The sequence below is a fragment of the Anabrus simplex genome, chromosome 4 (assembly GCF_040414725.1).
Source record: "Anabrus simplex isolate iqAnaSimp1 chromosome 4, ASM4041472v1, whole genome shotgun sequence".
In the NCBI taxonomy this organism is placed as follows: domain Eukaryota; kingdom Metazoa; phylum Arthropoda; class Insecta; order Orthoptera; family Tettigoniidae; genus Anabrus; species Anabrus simplex.
Genome location: NC_090268.1, coordinates 362615138 through 362636146, shown reverse-complemented (window position 1 = coordinate 362636146; position 21009 = coordinate 362615138). Strand labels below are relative to the sequence as shown.

Genomic DNA, 21009 nt, shown 5'->3' with positions numbered 1-21009 from the left:
CGTCTAAGAATTGCTACAACTCTCCTTATATTCAAGATCGTCGTTACTCTTAATGAGTCCATTATTGCTGTTCTATGTTACATACGATTTTAGTTTAACTGCTAGTGCGTGAATATGGACTAGTTAACTTGTATTTCCTTCTGGCATCAAGATCATCTCTCCTACAGAATTCGCAACTAATGGAGATCACGTCATATCAACCTTAGTTTTGTCGTTATGCGGCTTTTGACTGGTTCAATTTGGACTCTTACTATTCAATGAACTCTATTTCAACTCTTGTTTTGCATAACTGAAGGAACTCCATCCTCAATAATTAATCCACGCTTCACGCATTGACGTATATTTTGATGTCCACAATATCTGTTTTTTACTTTAACAACCCATGATTGTTTTTAACTTCACAGACTGCCATCGTTCAATGTATTCCACGACAAATTCTTGCTGTTAATCTGTACATATTGCTACAATCTAAGTGTAATGTTATATTATTACTTTTTATTATAATATTGTTATTCTTTTAATATGAGGAGACAATTTTGATCATTTTAAGCTCAGGGCCTTGACCTAGTCTTTGTACATTAACGGCTGATGATGTTCGCTATGCCAAACGAAACATGTCCCATTATTTAAGACACCTCATGATTATTTTATAATTCAATGAGTGTATTGTATTGTATTGAGTAGGTGGTTGTAAATAAAAGGATTTTACAATTTTAACAGTTCTTAACTCGTTAAAAATTAAGGCTGACTGAACGACCATTTAAATTTGAGGCTAAATACTGCAATTAAGTAAGAATGGGATACACCTCGAGATATGGTAGAGTGCTTGATTGATTTCGGAGGTTAGTTTATGCTTTCTCACGTCTGGTTAAATTACGGAAAGGCTATTGTAAAAATTTATTGCGATAAGATTTCTCTACTGGCACTTGAAGTGTGGTTTCATCATATGTATAGTATGGTTAAGTTTGGATAGGCGACGCGGTTTGAATAAGAAAACTGAAACGTTTGCAACAAAATGTGATCGATCATCTTTGGTACGGTATAGTTTTCTCACTTTGTGCATTTGCAAGCTCTCTCGTCGACATTTAAAGGCGATGTTGGAGTTGATTAGTAATACCCGTCGACTGCTGTTCTCTAAAGAAAATTCTAAATGAAAGATAACACGTTTTCGTAATAAAAGCGTAAATAATGTGACCGATAGCAGTTGTTAACTCGTTAAAAATAAAGACTGAAGTAAACGATACCTTGATTTTAATGTTATATACGGAAATTAAGTAAGAATGTGATACACCTCAAGATGTGGCAGAGTACATCACTGATTTCAGAGGACATTTCATATCTTCTCGTGTCTAGTTAAATTTCAGAAAGGCTATTTACATGTAAATTTTTCGCGAGTAGGTTATCATTTCTCTGCATGCGTTTCAAATATGTTTTCATGATGCATATACGGTTAGGTTAGGTGACGCCGTTTGAAGAAGAAAACTGAAGTGTTTGCCACAGAAACCTCTGGAGTGATACCGTATTTCTTCAAATGCAAGACTTTTTTCCTCAGAGTCTCATGTAAAACTCGAGGGTTGTCTTGCATTTGCGGCCTGACAGTAAGTTAATCCTCACAGTAAGTTAATGGATACCACTGGCAACTACCGCGGTAACCACGCTGCTTCTTTTCACACGCGCACAAAACTCGTTGACAATAAACGACCATGTCTTTACTATAGCCTACATTGCTAGCCCCGACAACCGGTTGTACAGTGCCTGTGTGTAACGTCACTGGATCTCAGGAAATAGTGAAGAGAGTATGGCATTCTATTAGCTTCTACAAAAACGTTTCTCAAATCTGCAGAATTACATCAAAACATGCGAGCCTTCGAATTCTTAGAAAGGCCATAGCTACTCAGTGGCAGAGTTGTAACGCGTCTATTGTACTTGACGCTTAGTAAAATTAAGTTTTATAGACAGCAGGAATATTTTCGTGATGGATAGTCGTATTGTAAAGATATGTGGAAAAGGTATTGCCGGCAAATTTTTAACGGGTTCTAGTTGATATTATGATGCCAAGTTAACGGTTATTAAACACTCGGAAATGTAGAATAATAGTGCAGCCGCAAGAAAACACGGCATTGGCCTAACTAAAGCCAATATTTGGCGTTAGTGTGAAGACAAAGGGCTAAAAAAATGTGTACCATACTGTACAAAAAAAATGCATTCATTGGTCCGCAACAAGGACGCTTTAAAGAAGTTGAAGATGAAATTTTGAGGTATGTCCACAAAAAACGCAAGGGCAGAATGGCCATACCATGGAGTAATAAACTCGTTCGTTGACTTTCAACGTCCGCGATTAGGGCCATACATCGCTAGCCGCTGAATTTGGCCAAACCCGGCAAGCAAGACGTGCGTGTAACGGTAGCCGGTTATATCTGACGCTGAGTAAAAGTAACAGGTTTATAGACAGCAAGAATAATTTTCTGATGGATTGTCGTATGGTAGAGACGCATGGAATAGGTATTGCCGGCGCAAATTTTTAACGGGTATGCTTCGGTATTATGATGCCAATTTTAAGTTAAAACCCATTACTGCATCAAGTTTTCTTTGTCTTGCTGCCTTCCTGGCTACAAATGTAATTCAACAATGAACGCTAAGAATTGAGAATAATATATTCTTGTTTCCTGTTAGCTACAGCCTTTCTGAAGTGAAAGAAAGTAGTGTGGGCTTAAAACCATGCATAAAATTCATACTTTTTATCATTTTTAAGAAGTCCGATTTTTCGGACACTATGCACTAATGGGTTTGGTCCTTAAACCCACGGAAATAAATAATAATTGTGCAGCCGCAAAAAAATACGGCATGACGAAAGTTAATGTTCAGAGTCTAAAAATAGTCTAAAAATTCGTAGGCCTACTGTACAACAAAGGCATTCATATGATTTTTCAAAGTACTTTTTGAGCCTGATTTAAATTTTTTGAAGGAAAAAGTGGGGTTCATCTTGGATTCGGAGAAATACGGTACAATATTTTTTTCAGAATGAAATTAAACATACACTTTCATGTAGTATCGGATTTCGAAAAATAACACACAAGTAAGCCGTAGTGTGGATATCATCTGCGGAAACGCAAGTTTTAAACAAACTGATTGCCGTTTCATACTGATTTTAATGTGCGTGGTGGGTTTTCCAACTTTTATACAAAAATCGGATATAACGACATTCCGTTATAGCGAGTATTTTCGCTGTTATGAATTCTTGCTATAACGGACTTCTACTGTAAGTAGTACTTACTGTATAATCTGAAGTGTGGCGATAGGATGTTTTATTTCTATTCCATGTAACTACCTAACCTGTACAGTGTAAATATTTTGGTAACATATGATATTTGTAACTAGTAGTTTTCATTTCTATATTTACTGGAACTGTCCAGAAAGTTGTGACATGAAATTTGGAACAGGGTGTGTTGCCTTTGTTAGTTATGTATTCTAGAAAGTATATTCTGGCTATTCTGGAAATGGAAGATTCGTGATCGTATGTATTCGAGAAAATATTTAAACATCGCGACTGAAGTAAGTGTTGTGATTGATCAATCCAGACATGCTCCTGTGTTCTGATTGGCTACTCCAAGGCCGGGGTTCCCTTGAAAAGGGTCTAGGCAGCATTTCGTGAGAGGTCTGAGGTCTTAAGTCTCATGAGCCATCTGTCTTGGCCTGCCGAAGTTTTGACGTCGTGAACGTCTCCTCGGTGCCAGCATGGGCTGCCTAAGGGTGAGCACTGTAACTTTCTGTCCAATTTTAAATCCCATTTAGTTTTTGTTGGTGTATCACAGGAGTTTGCCCTAAACGCCACTCTCTTGATCAGATGAAAAGCAAGTTTTGATTTCACTCTAAAATGTAATGGTACTGTGTGCTTCCTCTTACCTTCAAGACTGTATTTGTGGAATTTGATTTGTACTGAGATGTACTTGCTTAACATTTTGAACCTGAGGCAAAGCTCGTGTCTAGGAATATCTATACGGTAGTTTGTCACAGAACACGCATATGATGTGTAGTGTGTATCTAGATTTGGTGTACAGCTGAATTTGTTTCGGAAGTTAATTTGTACTAACGATTTTGTAAATAATATTTCGAAAACCAGAGATCACTGTTGGCTTTTCGGAAACCGCAACCTTCGCCCCTCCATAGCCCTTCGTAAGGTTTCCCAGTCACCTTTCCACTTTCTTGGTTTATTATCATCAAGTTGCCCCTACTGATATTTACCAGTGTTGTTTATCGACGGAGTTCCGCGTAGTTCTTCAGATGTTTTATTGTAGTGTCTTAGGTACCGTATAATTGCACTTATTTTCCTCCCTTTACTGTGTTTGGTGTAGCCGCTGAAGCACCCATTACAATTGGAATCATATATGTGTTGACCCACCATCGAGAATCTATTATATTTTGAGGTGTTAACATGTTCCAGGTACCTGATAGCAAAACTACGTCTGGTCCATCCCATGTACGAAGAATTACAATTGCTACATTTGAATTTGTAAACTCCAGATTTAAAAAAAAAAATTAGATTTGTTGACTGAGGTATTATGTTATTAGTTCTGAAAGATAAAGAAAGATAAACTGGAAAAGATGTTCACTTCCAAAAATCAAAATCAATTAGTTCTAAAAGATAAAGAAAGATAAACTGGAAAAGATGTTCACTTCCAAATATCAAAATCAAAGTATTCCCCCCAACAACCATTATAACAATAATCCAATTTTTGAACAAAAGTGAATCTTTGAACTAAAAAAAAAAAAAAAATTAACAAAAACAATCTAATCATCACAAAGGTGGATAAAGGTAATACCACTCATAATGGACAAGACTGAATACGTGACAAAAATGAAAGAATTCTTTAACAACAGCACGTTCTCAATAGTTATTAAAACAAACTTTAAAGAATACCTCTTTCCTCTTCACAGATCAAGAATAATCTAAACTAATAAATATGAATCCAGGTCTGCCCACAGCAAAAGCTCTCCCCAAAATTCATAAGGCCGGTATACCCATTTGCTCAATAATTAATTATAGGCCTAGCCTCTGTACAAAACATCCCAATTCATTCAGAAATTCCTTACAAATAATTATAATTTTCTCTCCAATAAAACTATCAAAAACACCACAGAACCTATCGAAAAATTGAACCACTTTAACATTCAACCTAATCTCTCTCTCCTAACTAACCTAACCCCATGGCATTACAGCCCTGAAGGGCCTTGGCCTACCACGCGACCGCTGCTCAGCTCGAAGGCCTGCAGATTTTAAGGTGCCGTGTGGTCTCGGCAATTATTCTTGGCTTTCTAGACCAGGCTAATCTCACTCCACTCCTTTGATATAGTAAACATGTACCCCAGTATACAGACCGCAAAGCTATTTCCCCATTATTGAAAATAATTTTAACAAACATAGTCTTTCAAGGCAAACTCGAAATCCAAGATTTTATTTCCATCCTAAAATTGGTTGTCAATAATAACTTTCTTACCTTTGATAACATTATTTGTCAGCAAGATGGCTTAGCAATGGGCTCAATGGCCTCAGGAACTACCATTCGTCGTGACTCTACACTTCCTCATGCACACTAATGTGCAACATACAATAGGCTGGTCCATCGTGCTTTCAAAATACCAATGTCAAAAATAGATCTAAACATCGACTCAATACCATTCTCGTAATTGCTAAATTTCACAACTAAGTATTTTTTTTATTTTCCACCTTGTCGATACATTAATTGCTTAAGGCAACTTATTGGTTAAAAGTGGTACGTTTCGTATATTATTAACATCTTAAGCCACATAACACTGTTTAGATTTAAAATTAACGTGTTAATTTTAAGGACACTTCCTCTCAAGCATTGGTAACTTTGTCAATATATGAATTTTTCATCTAAACAGTGTTACGTGGCTGAAGATGTTAATAATGTATGAAACATGGACCACTTTTAACCAATAAGTTGCCTGAAGGGTCGTAAGGAATGGTAAAGACCCACCTTATTATAATAGAGAAATAAAGAGACTAAGAAGGAGGTGCAGACTGGAAAGAAATAGAGTTAGAAATGGCTGTGGAAGTAAGGAGAAATTGAAGGAACTTACTAGAAAATTGAATCTAGCAAAGAAGGCAGCTAAGGATAACATGATGGCAAGCATAATTGGCAGTCATACAAATTTTAGTGAAAAATGGAAGGGTATGTATAGGTATTTTAAGGCAGAAACAGGTTCCAAGAAGGACATTCCAGGAATAATTAATGAACAAGGGGAGTGTGTATGTGAGGATATTCAAAAGGCAGAAGTATTCAGTCAGCAGTATGTAAAGATTGTTGGTTACAAGGATAATGATATAGATGTTGATTCCCATAGGGAATCTGAAATATTTGTCCTGAATGAGCAAATTTATAATACCAATATAAATGGTCCGTTATTGGACATTATAAATTTTCCAGCTAGCTCATTCTTGGTTGCCAGCGTTTCGCCCTCGTGTGCTAGGGTGGGCTCATCAGTTGGTACCTAGCACACCTACCAATACGCTGGCTAGTGCATACCGTGGAGGCCACTGCGTAGGCTAACTGGAGCCACCGGCAGTGCCAATGCACTAAGATGTCAATGCACTATAATGTCCAATAACGGACCATTTATATTGGTATTACAAGGATAATGTCGAGATAGAGGAAGAGACTAAGGCCAAAGAAGTAATAAAATTTACATATGATAACAATGACATTTACAATAAGATACAAAAGTTGAAAACTAGAAAAGCGGCTGGAATTGATCAGATTTCTGGGGATATACTAAAGACAATGGGTTGGAATGTAGTACCATATCTGAAGTACTTATTTGATTATTGTTTGGTCGAAGGAGCTATACCAGATGAATGGAGAGTTGCTATAGTAGCCCCTGTGTATAAAGGAAAGGGTGATAGACATAAAGCTGAAAATTACAGGCCAGTAAGTTTGACATGCATTGTATGTAAGCTTTGGGAAGGCATTCTTTCTGATTATATTAGACATGTTTGTGAAATTAATAACTGGTTCGATAGAAGGCAATTCGGTTTTAGGAAAGGTTATTCCACTGAAGCTCAACTTGTAGGATTCCAGCAAGATATAGCAGATATCTTGGATTCTGGAGGTCAAATGGACTGTATCGTGATTGACATGTCTAAAGCATTTGATAGGGTGGATCATGGGAGACTACTGGCAAAAATGAGTACAATTGGACTAGACAAAAGAGTGACTGAATGGGTTGCTATATTTCTAGAAAATAGATCTCAGAGAGTTAGAGTAGGTGAAGCTTTGTCTGACCCTGTAATAGTTGAGAGGGGAGTTCCTCAGGGGAGTGTTATCGGACCTTTATGTTTTCTTATATATATAAATGATATGAGTAAAGGAGTGGAATCGGAGGTAAGGCTTTTTGCGGATGATGTTATTCTCTATAGAGTGATAAATAAGTTACAAGATTGTGAGCAACTGCAACGTGACCTCGAAAATGTTGTGAGATGGACAGCAGGCAATGGTATGTTGATAAACGGGGCTAAAAGTCAGGTTGTGAGTTTTACAAATAGGAAAAGTCCTCTCAGTTTTAATTACTGCGTTGATGGGGTGAAAGTTCCTTTTGGGGATCATTGTAAGTATCTAGGTGTTAATATAAGGAAAGATCTTCATTGGGATAATCACATAAATGGGATTGTAAATAAAGGGTACCGATCTCTACTAATGGTTATGAGGGTGTTTAGGGGTTGTAGTAAGGATGTAAAGGAGAGTGCATATAAGTCTCTGGTAAGACCCCAACTAGAGTATGGTTCCAGTGTATGGGACCCTCACCAGGATTACCTGATTCAAGAACTGGAAAAAATCCAAAGAAAAGCAGCTCGATTTGTTCTGGGTGATTTCCGACAAAAGAGTAGCGTTTCAAAAATGTTGCAATGTTTGGGTTGGGAAGAATTGAGAGAAAGAAGAAGAGCTGCTCGATTAAGTGGTATGTTACATGTTATAAACCTCACTTTAGGTCCGTATTGAAAATTTAACAGTTCAACAATGATAAAGGTGTTTTAATTTATTCCACCTATTCAATACTTATATTTTCACGTATAGTTGTTACATAATTAAATTCTTAGTTACATGGGACATGTTTCACCCTCAATTAAGGGCATCTTCAGCCTAAATACAATAATCAAAAATACAACTAAATTAAAAGTGGAAGTTAATACAATCATCAAAAATACAACTAAAATAAAAAGTGGAAGTTAAAAGTTTAGTCTGTTATTAAAATTAGGAACAATAAAATTGTGAAAAATGATAAAATAAAAAGATGCTAATGGAAAACTGTCTTATGATTAAACTATAATCTTGTCGGAGACTAAAACTTCTATTAAAATTCTCCATTAGCATCTTTTTATTTTATCATTTTTCACAATTTTATTGTTCCTAATTTTAATAACAGACTAAACTTTAAACTTCCACTTTTTATTTTAGTTGTATTTTTGATGATTGTATTAACTTCCACTTTTAATTTAGTTGTATTTTTGATTATTGTATTTAGGCTGAAGATGCCCTTAATTGAGGGTGAAACATGTCCCATGTAACTAAGAATTTAATTATGTAACAACTATACGTGAAAATATAAGTATTGAATAGGTGGAATAAATTAAAACACCTTTATCATTGTTGAACTAAGTGGTATGTTCCGAGCTGTCAGCGGAGAGATGGCGTGGAATGACATTAGTAGACGAATAGGTTTGAATGGCGTTTATAAAAGTAGGAAAGATCACGATATGAAGATAAAGTTGGAATTCAAGAGGACAAACTGGGGCAAATATTCATTTATAGGAAGGGGAGTTAGGGATTGGAATAACTTACCAAGGGAGATGTTCAATAAATTTCCAATTTCTTTGAAATCATTTAGGAAAAGGCTAGGAAAGCAACAGATAGGGAATCTGCCACCTGGGCGACTGCCCTAAATGCAGATCAGTATTGATTGATTGATTGAATCTGTTAAAGTGTGATATGGACCATGAAGCTAATTTTATGTAATTGCTAAATTTAACGGCTATAGTAAAACTTTTATAGAACAGATAATTAAGAAATACAGACACCGTCCCAAGACCACATTATTGAAAGAAAAATCAAGACCACTACATTTTATACCTGCACTTTCAATAAAGACTTTTACAAGATTACTAACATTTTTAAGAAGCATAACATGAGAATATCTTTCAGAGCTAGTAACAGGAATTCAGAGGTTTTACATAATACCTCCTCAGTGAACAAATCTAACATTTTGTTTTAAAATCTGGAGTTTACAGATTCAAATGTAGCAATTGTAATTCTTCGTATGTGGGGCAGACCGGATGCAGTTTTGCTATCGGGTTCCTGGAACATGTTAATTCTCAGCAGTGAGTCAACATATATTTGATTCCAATCACAATTTCACCATTATAGAACAAGACATAGAAATCCTCAAAATACCTAGTTAATAAAGTTCCTCTTCTTAACATAATCCAAAATTGCTTAATATATCTTGACCAATACTTTTAACCCTAATTTTAATCTAAACAAAACTTTGGAGATACCTAATACTCTTTTCGATTTTCTCATTAACATTTTAAAAAGTAATAGGTCTTTAAATCTGAGCTTGATCTTTCACGCTTTGCATAATACCCACCAACAACGGATACCCTATTGCCTCACCCCTCTGCCCCGCCGTAATACTAGTCTTCTCCCTCCCCTTAACACTTCCTTCCTCCCCCTCATCCCATCGCTACTGCTTTCTGCTCTCGCAAACAAACAGTTGTCCAGGTCCTCTCTGCCCGCCAAGAACCGCAACACGCTGAGCGAGGTGAGTTTAATACCTTTTGTTTTTCTCAATTGCCTTTTAATTTTTCTTATACCTAATTGGCGTTCACTTTCTTATTAGGTCATTCTGGTCCCACATCAAACTGGGAATCCAACTATGGTTCAATAATTATTATGACCTTCAAATGAATATCTCAAGAACCACCTGACTTAAGTTTTTTATGTCACCGTCGAACACCACTATTGCCATAAGAACATAATTTTATTCATCACATAGATATTTTATTTTATTTCATAACAAGACACAAGCCTCAATACATTTAAAGGCTGAGTTTCCACAAGCTAATGTATCAAATGTATGTGCATAAGACTTAACATCATTGACCGATACATCAAGATCAAAAAAGACTTAACGGTCTAATGCACCTCACTCATAATTCAAGTTTTAGTGCCAAACTCACTTATTTTAACTTAATATTACCTGCCTTATATTTCTTGTTATGTGTTTTTACATTTTTTTAGGAATTTGAAATTTGCACCTTTTGTATCACTGGCTGGTGATGACACAGACTTGTTGAAACTAATATCATCTATATGTGAAGGATTTGTGATGTAATTCACATAAAAACTATTTTGTATTGAAAAAGGTGGAACCTAAAATATACCTACTTCAGCAAGGAGTTGTGCTAGGTAAACAAAATCCGGGAGGCCTGTTTGCATATCTGAAAGATGAGGCTTATTCAAATTTGGAAGTTAGTTCATGAGACGTGGTGGTGGTAGTGCCACTATGATCATGCAAAGCAAGTTTGCTTTAAATATGCGCTGTACACTTTGTGAGCGTTAGTCATCATCTGGTGTTGACATTGTGAGGTAGGTGTGAGTCAAACCTTCCTTGAAGGAGATGAAGGTGATATCGGCAGCTTGCAAAGTTTGAATGAGGGCGAGTAATAAGCTACGAGGATGTGGTTGTTCTTTCCGTGGCATTGCAGTAAGAATTGGCAGGGATGTATCCACAGTGCACTGGTATTGGCAACAATGGTCACCAGAAGGCACTGCCTAAAGAAGACCAAGGTCCGGCCATACTTGGGCCATTATCGAGAGGGAGGACCGCCATATTTGCCGCATAGCCATGGTGGATCATACTGCATCTGCAGCAGCCATTAGAGCTTCAGGTGGCACCAGACTGACAGAGCACTGAGCGAGACGTCTTGTAACGTTCCTGCCACTAACTCCAAATCACTGCCATCTGCAAATTTAGTGGTGTCAAGCTAGAGCTCATTGGAGGGCAGAGTGGAGATCTGTAGTATTCTCAGATGAGAGCCATTTCAGTCTTGGTGCCAGTGATGGCCGTAGGTTGGTAAGGAGGAGGTGAGCTGAGAGGTGGTGATTATTGTTTTAAGAGGAAGTACAATGAGGCAATCCTCCTCTATATAACACTATAATCAGAGAGAAAAACTTGAAGGTATGCAACACATCAAAAAATTAAGGTAACAGGCAAAGAAAGAGAACAGCCACGAAGGAAGTGGAAATGAAAGACTCCCTAGGCTTCGAAATCTAATACCGTCAGAACAAGAAATGATGAAGAGAGGTTGGATAGGATAGATGAAAGTGAGGAGCTTGGTGCAAGTAAGTGGAAGCAATGCCAGGACTCAGCTAAGGACCCATGTTCGCCAACCCACGCTCCCAAGTGAGCGCCTGGAACAAAGCTGTCTACTGTGTCGATACATTGGACCTACACCAGGAGTTATGGTCTGGGGTACGATTTCCTTTGACAGCAGGAACACTCTCGTTATCCCAAGAACCGTGACTGGCTTTGTACGCCAGACTGCTGATTGAAACGGTTGTGCTGCCATTCATTTGCAGTTTTTAAGCAAGTATTTTCCAACACGATAATGCTCATACTCATACTGCTGCTGTCATCCAATGTGCAGTACAAAGTGTTGACCAGTTGCCTTTGTCTGAGAGATCACCAACCTTTTGCCCATTGATAATGTATGGGACGACAAATACAGCGTCATTCAGTACCAGCGTTAACCATTGCTGATTTGACTGACCAAGTGCAAGAGGCATGCAACTCCTTCTCATAAAATGACATATGGCACCTGTACAAGACAAGGCATGCTTGCATTTAAAATCATGGCAACTACAGCGGTTATTAATGTACCACCATATCACATGTCTTTTTGCACACACTTGAAGCTGTGACCTGAAAACTTTAATTAACCCTTTTCAGTCCTTAGTGCCCGAAGGTGCCTGACTGTTCATTTAGCCTTCCGGTCCTTAACGCCCGAAAGCGCCCGGCTGCATTATCTGCATTCGTCTGCGATCTGTGCGACAGTTTTTTATTTTTCTCATCAGTGAAGTGTTTATAAGGCATTTATGAACACGCAGTGCAATCTACAAGTCTTAGGAAATAAAAGAAGAGAGATAATCTGTCTTGACGTTGCCTAGGCAACGGTCTTGAACTTCCGCGAGCGCGGGTCAGCTGTTTCGTTCGTAAACATGGCGGGATTGAATATCGCGTATATTGAAAATGAGCTGAATATGGGCGAAAAAAGTAACACAGAATCCTTGAGTAGGGGTGCAGGTGAATTTTTAACGAGTGAATAATATATCAACGAAGATAATTTTAGTGATAACAGTGATATGAATGAAAACAAATATCGATAAATCGGACCTGATGGCGATGCCACGGCAATTCAGGTACCACAAATATTACGTTTCGTTACTCCGAATGATTAAATGGATGATGCTGAACTTGCGCATAATTCGGAAAGAGTATTAGTGGAAAGAGATTGTTTTTTACGTATGTTAGGAGGAGAAAAATTATTCAGTGACATAGCCTATTGGGCATATAACAATGCAGCCTTCAAACAGTCGCATTCTGGTAAGATAAAAACAGAATGGGAAGACACTTGCCCAGATGAAATAAAATCTTATATACATGGGCATCATTCCACTTCCAAGATCACGTAATTATTGGTTTTGAGGGATTCAGACAACATGGGAATGTGACAAATGCAGACTGTCTCTGTGTCGAGTATCACAAGGAGTGGGGTGAAAAACACATTATGACTCAATAAAAAGAGAAATGGATGTGATGGTATATTTTCTAATGTTATTGAAAATTTGAATTCATTGTGATCAATAGTTTTTACTGTATTTAACTTTTTCTGAAACAATACGGTCTGTTTCAGTTTTTGCTAAATAATAGGTTGAAACCTGGGGATAAGCGGAGTGAAAATGCAGGCGGGAAAGGGTTAAATAAATATGTTACTTAAAGAATTGCTTAGCCTAAAATGAATTCCTCTAAACTAGTGACTTTGTAGCGTTGGGATTTCATTTTTTTGCCAGGGAATTTCCTCTTTTTTTCATTCTGGCAGCAGTGTATGACACTTGTTCGTCAACATTTAATGTCAGGTTCCAATGTCTGTTTAACTACACATCCTTGGACGTCTGGGAATGCAGGGAGCTGCCTACCTGTTGCTGCACATTTTATAAGTGAAGATTTGATAGCAGTTCTGGGAGTGTAAATGGGCTTCTGCATACATTTCTTGGAATAAAGAATGTGAGTGACAACCTGGTGAAAGTGAACATAAGAGCGAAATCTAATGGTCTCGCCTATATCTTACAGAAACACTGTATTTAAGAAAACACTTAGTATGCCATTGCTTATTATTATGCAAAAAATTCTTTAAAAAGCAAGTGGAACAGATCATACGAGCACAAAGATATTGAAGAAGCTTTACATACATGGTTTAAGCAGCAAAGAATGAATAATGTGTCGATCAATGGACCTTTTCTTCAAGCGAATGTCACTGAATATGCTCAGTGATTGGGCAGTCTGAGCTGCATTTGTACCTCTTGGATTCAATGTTTCTGAGCCCGTCATGATATGGTGCTGGAAAAATTTGTGGGAAAGCTGATGGTGTAAGGTGAGTGGCTATCTAAGAAATAGCCTTTTTGTGTGAAGGCTAGAAGCCAGAGGATGTATTCAATGTAGACGAAACTGGCTTGTTTTACACTATCAACCCAGGTAAGAAATTTGAAGGTTAACAGTATTTGAGTGGGAAAATGTATAAGACAAGGATCAACAGTTATGGTAGCTGCGAATATGACAGGATCATATAAAGAAAAGCTTTTGGAGATAGGCAAATCGAGGAAATCAAGATGTTTTAAAAACATTCAGTCCCCACCTCTAGTTTACCAGTCTTGTATGTATTGTACCAGGAAGGCATAGGGCCTGGCACATACGAGTTATAAATCTTTATTCATGAGCGAAGCGAACGACTAAGTCCCGATGCACGAACAGCTGTGCGAGAGAATGTTCTCGTCCTCACTGCGCTGCGTGCAGGAGACCACATAAGTGAAGCAAGGTCAAGTAACGTCAGCACTGCCTGTAGCTTCCCTCCCCTCAGAATTCTCTTGAAACTATTTTTTGAACTTTTTAACGCCTGGATCAGTTAAAATGAGACCAACATTAAATTGTAGCCAATATTCTGAAAGTAAATCCCTGCAAATATGAGATCAATCTGTCCAGTGGTTCCCAAGATATAACAAGTTAAAACTTGGAAAGTATTATCACCCCTTCATCACCTGATTCCGAGCGCTGCTCGCAGCCCGGTATAAATAGGTCAATGAACTGAGCGTATAGTCAGTATGTGTCCTGCAATTATGTCAGAAGGACAGCATGCTCCGTCGCGATCCGCGAGGACGTAGAAGTCACACTTGAACACTTTGAAATTGTGCAAAGACGTCACAAGTAAAGTTTCTGCCGCGTTGCGACGAAGGAAATATTCTAAGATTTTCTCTGATTAAATCGTCGTTATATGATATTTAAGAGTGTGTTAACCGAGTGAAATATAATAGAAATTGTGAATTGAAGTGTCAAGTATTTCATTTATCAGTAAATGATATTATAGACTTGGTCATTTTCACGTAATTCTGAACTTTATCATTGACTGTGACAGTATTCTAAGACATTGCGTATGATAAACTAAACTTCTGATTTGTGATCATTTTTTTGGATTCTGAGACACATTTCTCCTACAACAGTACAATTGTGAACTGTGTTAGATACTTTTTCACTAAACATTCAACAAATAGCTAGGCTAAAAGTGAGTACTTTTTCGTGCATTCACTCGAACTTTCGATCACTACTACGAGAAACTAACAGAATATTAAGAACCTTTTATGACAAAATTAAGTCGTACGGACTTGCGTTGTGCAAATTCAGTCATAAAATCTCCTTTATCTATGAACAGTATAATTCTAGAGACTGTTGCAGAGACAGATGGTAATGACATTTTTGTTTTGTTTTATGGACTGTGATGATTATTCTACTGTCGAATCTCTGATATAATCAGTGACTTATGAACTGTGACAGTGTTAAATCTTAATTCCATAAACTGTGTATGTGTAAAAACTGTGTTTACCGTGTTGAAAATGATTGTAAGTCCTTACTTCATGAACCTGATATATCATACGGTAGCACAGACTGTGATATTCTAGGTCACACATTCAACACCGTAAAACTAACGAGAGTATACGAACTGTGCACTGAGACTTGTGACGGTGTATAATATCAATCTCAGTGATAATTGAAAGCTCTATAGTGCCAATTGAACTTTCCGTGTTCCGACATTATCTCTAAAAGAATAACGGAAATCTTGGCAAAGTGTTGTGAGATTCTGCTGCATCGAACGTCGTTTCCAAAGTGGGATTAACGTGGTTTCTTCGATCATGGTACCCATCGAGGGACGTCGGCGAGGGATATTAACATGGTATCTTCACTGAACGAACTTGTCGCGCGGCCAGTGCTGAGTTCGAGCCTTGGCTGCACGCTGTAGAATGTTCCAGACACCAAGCCGCAGGACAGCACAACACCAACACTTGTGAGCAGATTTCAGGTGATCTCCTCATATTTTGAGTGAGTAATCCTACTGACTGACTTTTAACAAAGCACTCAGTTAATCATAGTGCTCCAACAACAGTTAAGTGCTTCGTGTGAATTTCAGCTTGCTATTTATGATAATTCAGGAAAGTTTCATATTTTGTTTTTAAACTGTAAATTCCTTTTTAAAATCATTTCTAACTTGAAGTAACTTCACATAGATGAGCTCTAGAGTTTGCAAGTGCACTATTTTATTTTCTCAACTTAGATGAACTGTAGAAGTATACAGCAAGTGATTAAATATTTTTATTTGAACTATCAACTTATTCATGAAAGTGTGTATTAATATCATTTTCAAAAATATTAGAAAAACTGTAGGTTTGCATCACAAGTGATGGACTTAATGAATTTCAAATGTGCAAAGTGTTATTTTGGTATTTAAATCCATTGCAAAGATATTAGATGAACTGTAGGGTGTTTATAATCTCTAAAAGAGTGATATTTATTTTGAACATTTTTAATCAAGTGAATGTCTCTGAATGCAACAGCATCAATATTTTATTTTGCATTTTTGGAAATATTAACTGAAAATTTGAGTTTGAAGTTTCAACTGCAGGGTGATTTCCATGAACATTTTCAATAAATATTATCAGAAGATTCTACCAACTTAATTTATTCGCCCTGCGATACTATCCATCTCTGTACCTGCTCCAATAAATAACCGAACACTACCTGAGATCCTTCTCATGCTCTGGCCCCATAATAATTTCCTGGTACAGTATGTCTGTATGTATGTATGTAAATATGTATGTATGTAACGTCCACAGCCTGAAGGTTGGTTGGATCCTCAACAGCTCCACCAATAGCTGTCATAGATGGCCTAGGCATCACTGAAGAGGCATATAGGGAAATGAGGAGTGAAGTAATTTCCCATTGCTTTCCTCACTGAGCCAGAAGTTGCTATTACATATGAGCCTGCCAAGCCCAATGAAATGCAGGCATCAACTTACACTATGAACAACATTTTCACACCATTCATACCAGGGACTGGCTGCATAAGGACTGGCATTACTAGTATCGCCCGTACCTGTCAAAGCCAAGGATAAGACTGAGACAGATCAATGAAAGTAACAAAATTGCTCTAGCCCATACCAGAAGACATAGTGCACTGTAAATACTGGGTCTTGCCAGCAAAGGCAAAAAAAAAAAAGTCTTTTAGATGATATTGGAAATTTTTGAAAAGTGGTAGTGTAACTGGGACTCTCATCTGAAATGAAAAACCTGAAAAAATTCTTCTCCTAGTCGATAACTATACTGCTCATCAGTAGTCTACAATCTGCAGTGAATAAAGCTTGTGCTTTTATCTCCAAACGTCATTTCAGTTTTACAAGCTATGGACCAGCGAGTTATGAAATCTCTTAAAATAAAGTAAAGGAAACTTCAAGTGATGAACATGTTACAAAAATTTGAAAAAGGTGAAGAAACAGTTTTCAATATTCTTGAGGCAATTTTAATGATATCGGTAGCTTTGGAAAATGTCACTCAAAAGACCATTGCCAATTATTTTAAACGTATACATTTCAGAGATCTTTCCTTACTATCCCATGACGAGGGTGACACATTTTCAGCAACAGCTGATGGTACTGATGAAGATGAGGAGGGTGACATTCCTTTGGTGCAACATCACACACAAACTTGAAAGTGAAAGACTTCGTAGGATTTGCAAACCTAATACTGCCGGATTGAGAAATGAACAAGAGTTGACCAAGGGAGGTTGTATAGCAAAGATGAAAGTGAGGAGCCTAGCACAAGTAAGTGGAAACAATCCTAGGAATGAGTTCGCTGGAAAATTTATAATGTCCAATAACGGACCATTTATATTGGTATTAACGAACCCATGGTCACCAACCTATGCTCCCAAGTTAGAGTCCCTGGTGGTCCTATTAATCACCTCTTACAACATGCAGAGGATACCACGGGTGTTATTCTACTACCCCCACTGGACATAAAAGCGATTAGTGTATTTCTAGATCAGATCATTGGCATTTCATTACCTGGTTTAGATTTAATTTCAAAGAAATTAGATTTGGCCAAAAAAAAAAAAAAAAGATGATGTGGAAACAGAAGTATAAAGAGAAGGTTGAGAGATGTTTATATGCTATGGTCATACGCAATGAATGACACTAATACAATACACAGGAAAATATGTGAATAGCAGCTGGAAGATCAAAGTCCATGGAAACATCAAAGAAAGAGACATGGAGAGAGAGAGAAAATACATATACAACAAATAGGACATGAGTATATCAGTATCAAAGAAAAAGAAGACCAAATGAGTTTGGCTAAGCAGTTCGAGGTGTGTAGCTGCTAACTTGTGTTCAGAAGATAGTGGGTTCAAACCCCACTGTTGCTTCCTTTGAAGATGGTTTTCCGTGATTCCTCATATTCACACCAAGCAAATGCCAGGGGCTTGTGCTTTACTTAAGGCCATAGTTCCAGTCCTAGTTCTGCCTTAGTTGATGTGACATGAAACATGAAATTTAACACTATAACATGGTAAAAAGCTGAACGGCTCCCTTCGTAACAAAATGTAAAAGAAAAAGTATGGAAGAACAAAGACAGAAGTACTGGTATTATTAAATATTTACTAAACATGCTGTGGTATGTAAATATTACAATCATTTAAAATTTCTATCATCTACATAGAATGCCAAAGAATTAGAACAAGCCTACCAAGAGAAAAAAAAAAAAAAAAAAAATGGTAGTAAGGCTTTGTTCACTGACTCACAGAATATCAATATTTGCACTTGTTTGTTCTTTTCCACTAGTTAGAATGACTCATTGTCATTGAATAATAGAATGAAAGGAGGTAAGTAAATTGATATGTATGTATGTTTAGGTTCAAATAATGTCCAGTTCCACACCCAAACATTAGAACTGTTGGTAGATAAAGGCTGTAAAACTTACTCGTAGAGGACGGACACGTATTTCAATTACATAGAGAGCCTTCTTTGCAAGAGCTATTACTTTATCTCCTGGTCTTATCACTGGTGTGAAGATAATATCATATGCTGAGAGTTGGACTTCTGGTAATAGTGACTTGCTCATTGTTCTATCAACACCTGCAACACACACACACAAAAATAATTTTACATTATATTCATTTTTATTCTCAGTTAACAATAAATTCAATGTAATTAATGGTTATATATTATCAAAGGATAGTTAATCTGTACTATAACAGTTAGCAGCACTATTAGTGGTTGACCTTACAGGCTCACATTCAATTCCCAGTACTTTAGACATTACTTGACAAAAGGGCTGGTATGTGGCTAACCTCCATAGGGAATGTATTTAATGAATATGAGGACATAAGTTTATTTTAAAAGAATATATTGCATTTATTATTGTCACAAGCATACCAATTTCCATTTGCCCCATGTTTGTGAAGTGTAGATAAACAAGACAAATGAGAGCTCTTAAATTACTGAGCGAGTTGACAGTTTAGTTTGGGCTGTGTAGCTGTTAGTTTGCAATCTGTAGATAGTGGGTTTTAATCCTGTTGTATGCAGTCCTGAAGATGGCTTTCCATTTTCGCATCAGGCAAATGCTGGCTGAGCTTGTATCTTAAATCAAGGCCACTTCTCCACAGTCCTACCCCTTCATCACCACACCAACTTCTCTGAGTCATGCGACATAAAAATAATAGGAAAAAAGCTTTTAAATCCTGTGTATAGAGTCAATGAATATATCATTGGCTGACCTAGCTGCAGAGATATAGTTGAATAATAATAACAACATCCCTACTATCACTGACTACACACATATATATCATATATGAGGGGGAATCAAATATAAACAGGATTTTAATTTTAATTTACATTAATTTATTGAAAAACACAAGGCAATTACAATTTATTTTTCTACATAGTTTCTTGCTTTGGAAATGCATTTGTCCCAGCATATGGGCAGCTTTTTGATGCCCTCATCATAAAAAGAACAGGGTCGTGTCACCAGCCAGTTGCACACGAAGTCTTCCACACTCTTGTAATCTTCAAGTCGTTGCCCTCCTAGAGCTTCTATAAGGGGTCCGAACAAATGGAAATCGCAGGGCAATAAGTCCGAGCTGTAAGGATGATCAAGTGTAGTCCAGGACATTTCCTGTAGCTAGGAGACAGTTAGAGCTGCAGTATGGGGCCGTGCATTGTCGACAGTATGCAGCCCTCGCCTTGTTCAACAGTTCACAGTAGTAAGCAGCATTGATTGTGCGTTGCTCATGCCCGTCGATCGTCGTCAATAATGTCTTTAACCACACAAATGTTTACGCCTGTAATGTGGTCCGAGGATGGCGATCGTGTTTCTGATTTTCCACACGTTCTCGTCCCTCCTTGAACTCTTTATGCCAATATAATTATTAAATTAATGTCATAATAGTCAACCTTTCAATACTATAATATGCAATATTCTAAATTACATTAATTAGGGACTAGTTTCGGCCAGGGCTGGCCATCTTCAGCCTTAATGTAAAACATCTTATAACTAAACAAATGTACATGCACACAATTGACATAAAACAATGAAACAAATATATACAAACTGACATTAAAAACTGGGATGAAATTATTATTGTTTCATTTATTTTATGGCAGTATTGGTATTGGTATTAATTTTAAGAAATGTAATGAACTCTATTTCCAATGTCATTGTCTTATTTTCCTAGGCTGATGATGGCATACCCTATTGCCAAAACCGGTCCCAAATAAATGAATATGTGATGACTTTAAACAATTTTGAATGTAAATCTCAATTCAATACGGAACCTAAAAATGAAATTTTTGACACAAAGTAAGTAGGTGGATGTGTGACTTCTTTGTTGCTGATATCAGCAAAGTAGTCAGACCATCATTGGAGGATAGCTGATTAGTCCCAGAGTAGTTCGTTATCGGCTTCCTTGATATGCATTACACCAGGCAAGTTGGCTATACGGTTAGGGGCGCGTAGCTGTGAGCTCATATCCGGGAGATAGTGGATTCGAACCCCACTGTCGGCAGCCCTGAAGATGGTTTTCCGTGGTTTCCCATTTTCACACCAGGCAAATGGTGGGGCTGTACCTTAATTAAGACCATGGCCTCTTCTCATTCCTAAGCCTTTCCTGTCCCATTGTCACCACAAGACCTATCTGTGTCGGTGCAATGTAAAAAAAAAAAATCATTACAGGTCCAAAATCCCGGGTTGATTGGTTATGAGATTTACCAAGACAATATATGTTGTTTTCTCCCGATAGCATGTCAAGCTAGTAGTATAGATTTTTGAAACAATGGT

At 37.3% G+C, this 21009-nt stretch overlaps 1 protein-coding gene across 1 annotated transcript in view; it reads right to left on the bottom strand.

Annotated features, from left to right (window-relative positions):
- LOC136872277 (uncharacterized) overlaps positions 1–21009 on the bottom strand; it is a 259648-nt gene that overhangs the window by 34612 nt on the left and 204027 nt on the right. Inside the window, exon 10 of the mRNA XM_067146098.2 lies at positions 18655–18809. Coding sequence (XP_067002199.2) covers positions 18655–18809 — 155 coding nt within the window. The remainder of the gene's footprint in view (positions 1–18654; positions 18810–21009) is intronic.